Source organism: Aplysia californica, unplaced genomic scaffold (assembly GCF_000002075.1).
Source record: "Aplysia californica isolate F4 #8 unplaced genomic scaffold, AplCal3.0 scaffold00010, whole genome shotgun sequence".
Taxonomy (NCBI): domain Eukaryota; kingdom Metazoa; phylum Mollusca; class Gastropoda; order Aplysiida; family Aplysiidae; genus Aplysia; species Aplysia californica.
The window spans coordinates 3,070,372-3,074,957 of record NW_004797280.1 but is presented as its reverse complement, the minus strand read 5'-3'; the positions used below and the strand labels follow the sequence as shown (position 1 = coordinate 3,074,957).

Here is a 4,586-nt window from a genome sequence, read left to right as displayed (position 1 = left end):
CCCCCACCACCGCCACTCTCCGGGCACACAGTTCCCCACAGTGTACCGCCCTCCTCGTTTGCCAGACCTGGCTCTCTCTCCCCGCCACACGCCACACTGGACACACAGGCTGACCTCACACATGCGCTGGACACACTAGTCTCTGTCGTAGGAACACAGTCGTCTGAACTAGTGGGGACCTGTGCACGGTTCGTGGGATGTGTGGGGACCTGTGCATGGTTCGTGGCTGACGAGGAACTGGCCACAGGGTTGTCGGGGAGAGGAGAGCTGAGGGAACACAGCAGGGGGGATGACTCGTCCACAGGAAGTAGGCGGTCATCCACGCTGGTCCTCATGCTGTGGCTGTTGGTGAGATTGCTGTTGCTGCTGTTGTTGTTGCTGCTGTTGTTGTTGCTGCTGTTGTTGCTGCTGCTGTTGTTGGTCCCATGAGGCTCAAAGAAGTCCTTGTCCAGCTCCACTTCCACCATCTGCGACAACAACCACATTTAGAATACTTTAGTTTTAGTAGAGGCTTTACCGTGCTCGCAGCTGCATAAAGGTCATATGAGCGCCAGAAGATTAGGTGTTACAAGAGAGTAACAAACATTAAAAAGAAAAAAGGGAGATAAGGACGATAGATGTTTGATAGGAGAAGAAGCAAACCACACGAGAGCACCCGCCAACCACCCACTTATAATACCTTACATAAACACACAACATACACCATAATAAACACACACAACATACACGATAAACACACACACAACACACACCGCCAAGTAATTCGTCCCTCTAAACACGTACTAGCGTAAGCCACATCTGACCCGAAATCGAGTTATAGCAATCACGCGATTCCCTTTATCTGATACTACATCCTCTCAAAAGATGGTAGGGATCGAGCAATAAATAGCTGAGATACAGTCGATTCCAGTTTGAACGTATCCCACTTGCCCACAAAAAGATACAGCACGTACTAACACACTGTTGGTTACGCTAGTGCGTGACGTACACTTTGACCCATTGTTGTATTTTTATTATACGGCACATACTAACGTAAGCCACACGGCCGGGGCAGACCCTATGGCAATAAAACATCGCATAGCGCTTCTAGAGCTAAACTACACACGTGTGCAGTGTGCTTCGTGTGAGACGGTGAAGGCTCAGATTCCTCTTCTAGAAGTCCCTTTTTACTCGTCCTCTGTTTACAAATGGGATCCCGCTCTGAACAACCACTCTTTCTTTGACATGTAGCCCTACTGTTCAAACTCTGATTGACATTCAGAACCCTGGTGAAGTCTTAAGCTTACAGACTGCAGAAAGTCATGGGCGTCCTACTGCCACTGAGAACTTTAAAGGACAAATAGATGCACGTATGTGCTTCAAGGACACTGACATGCTTAGTGAGGCAGACAGTGATGAAATGTCAGTGTGTGGCTACGACTCATTTGGCGACCCGGAATTCAATCCTGGAACATGCGAGGTCAAAAGGTGCAATGCTGAAGTATGGGTGGCTTGTCCTGAATGTGAAATCCTTCTTTGCTTTGATCATATCAATGAAGAGATCATCGTGAGTTCAACATGAAAACAGCAGAAGAAGGTCAAAGGAAAAAATGAACAACATGTAAAAGCTGTAGGTAGGCCCTCACAGTCTAAGATTCCCGCTGGTGTGAATGTGAACACTGATGCTTCCGATCAGTTTCAGACAAAGGAAACAGTCGTTGATGAGGGGGGGGGGGGGAATGCAAAGATCAGTTCCCGAGCAGTACACGGTGGAGGGGAGTGAGAAAGAAGTCAGAAAGGAAAAGAAACTCAGATCAAACAATCAGAAGGAAGCCAAAATGAAGAGGAATTTGGGACAAGAGTTCACAAGCATGTTCCACATGTTCATCCAGGAATGGATACCCAGGACAAGACCATCAAGCTTAACTACATAAAACGATGTACGCTATTTAAAAGTAAAAATCCACCAGTCCAAGAAAGACCAGTGCTCTCTTTGTGTTAATTATCACCAAGGAAATTAAGAAACAAAGATAGGTCTTAAGGAAAGGATCTACGCAAGAAAGAAGCTCAGGAAAGTGAAAACATTCTCTGTGCAAGTTTTGATTTGCAGCAGGTCATTTATCTCCCTATGTCTCAGGACAGAGCCATCTTTTACAAAAGATGATTGTCGAACTACAATCTGACTTTCTATAACATTGCTAACAGAGATTGTCACTGCTTCACTTGGGATGAAACGTGAACCCTCGGAAATTTCAACTACAGTCCACCGTGCCCTGAAATTTTATGACGACCGTGGCATGAAAAAAGTTTTTCTTTTTGCCCATGGATGCAGTGGTCGGAACAAAAATTCTATGATGCCTTCGATGATGTTGTAAACTGTGAGCAATAGTGTGAATCTTGAAGAGATTTCATTGAGGTTCTCTGAAACAAACCATGGTCAGAACGAGGGTGATTCTGCACACAGTGCAATAGGACATGCCCTGAAGAGGGCTGGGGATTTGTTCCTTCCTTTTCAGATAGTAACAGTGATGTCTCTCGCTCGATCTCAAAAGCCTCACCTGGTGAATCAGATGCAGTCTAAAGACTTTCTGGATCTCAAAGGCTTATCAAAGGACTTGAGAATCCTGGACACACGATCTGATACGGAAGACACACTTTCGTGGAACAATATCATGGAACTGCGAGTCACTAAAGAACAGCCAGATAAAGTCTTCTACAAGATGAGCCACTTTGACTGTTCATTCAAAAGCCTGTCCCTCAAGAGACTGAAGAATAGTGTAAAGGACTGTGCACTTCAGAAACTGAACTCAGGACCAACAAACATTTCGAGAGAAAGATTCACTGATTTGGTTTCACTCTGTTCTGGTCCCACACCAGTAATTAAACTGGAAGAGCACAAAGCATTTGATCTCTCCTTACCCCATGAATAGTTGGCTGTGAAGATCTCCTTTGGGCTGAAGCTATTCTACTTTGTTCGCTAAGGTGCATCTCCAGTTTAAGTATATGGCAGTCAAGTAATGACACAAAATGTATTTAATTTCACATTTTCTTCTTTATTTCTGAGTTACTGCTTATTATTAGTCTTTGAAATATGTCATTGAATTTACATCTGTACAGCAAGATCATGTTCCCAATAAGCCTAAGTGGAGCTCTAACTCTAGCAGAAATGTTCCCTGAATTCTTTATTGTTTGTTTTTGCAAATTGGAACATTTAGTGAGCACATACTAGCTCAAGTTTTTGTAGCTTGTTTTGTTTTGAGTAAAGTACTGCTTCCCATATTAAACAGGATAGTGTTTCACAAATGTGAGTAGGTACATAATAATAACATTTTCTGTAAAGAATAGTCCATAATGAAACGTTTGTTTAAGCAGTAGATAGCTGCAGTGATTATTTCATTTTAAGTTGATTGTTGTATCATGTACAGTTGGCGTCTGTATATTCCGAGTTGTTGTGAAGTTACGGTTCATACAACCTGTGAATTTTTCACCAAATCTTTCTTGGTATTTTTGTTGTTCTTTGGAAGTTACAATTTCAGCGTAAGCCACGCAATCAACGCATTATGCTTTAGAATACAAAAGCACGTACTAACGTATCCAACAATCTAGTAACGTAAGCCACACATTGAGGCTTTCATTGACGTAGCACGTAGTAGCGTATCAGACAAAAAGTTAATTTTTCCTTCAAAACCTACTATCCTCACAAGATGCTTCTAGCCAATTGAAAAGTAGTTGGCCCCCACATGTTATGTCAAAATATTAAGGGCAGGGTCAGATATTTGACGCCACAATGGGATGGTGAAAATCGCCCAAATCTTTAAACGTCTCTCCTGCAAAACTAACAAAATGTGGCTTACGCTAGCACGTGTTTTGAGGGACGAATTTAGAGAATATCCCAAGTCGGAATGTCAAATCAATACTACTTCCATTACAATTGAAATAACAAGTGCCAGCAAAGTTCCAACACAACCTGGGGGGAGTCAACTACTACATCCGGCACCGATTTCCTACTGATAAAAAGTTCAACGGGTGCTTCCCGCGACAGAGAAGAAGGCAGAACAAGTTTTTCGACAAATCCACAGAACCAGACGGAACACAACAATCAGTGGGATGCTTGAGATTTGGGGCTCAAAAAACATCAGGACATCCCAATTCAATGGAGACGAGGGGCAGGTCTGGGAAAACATAACATTTTACATCTTCAAAGCGTTTTTGCAACAAGGGGTGAGATTGCGTATAAATTTGTTCTTCAATGTGAAAACGGCGACTAATTGAGGCAGCGTGCCGAAATCTGGCGCTCATCATAATAAATCATTATAATGTGAGAAAAAACACAGCATTTTTCTTGCTGTTGGGCAATTTTCCTAAATTTTCTTTGTCGGCCTCAAGACTTTCAATGTCCATTGACCCATCACGTTGTGACACACACAATAGATGTGTCCATTGACCCATCACGTTGTGACACACACAATAGATGTGTCCATTGACCCATCACGTTGTGACACACACAATAGATGTGTCCCTGATTCCATCGCGTTGTGACACACACAATAGATGTGTCCCTGATTCCATCGCGTTGTGACACAATAGATGTGTCCCTGATTCCATCA

General features: G+C 43.2%; 1 protein-coding gene across 1 annotated transcript in view; it reads right to left on the bottom strand.

Moving 5' to 3' along the window:
- Nucleotides 1-335, bottom strand: part of LOC106011974 (YEATS domain-containing protein 2) — a gene marked incomplete in the record, with an annotated part of 34,785 nt that extends 34,450 nt beyond the window's left edge. The window contains 1 exon segment of the mRNA XM_013083420.1: nucleotides 30-335. Within this exon segment, the coding sequence (XP_012938874.1) occupies nucleotides 30-335 (306 nt within the window).
- Nucleotides 336-4,586: the final 4,251 nt, after the last annotated feature.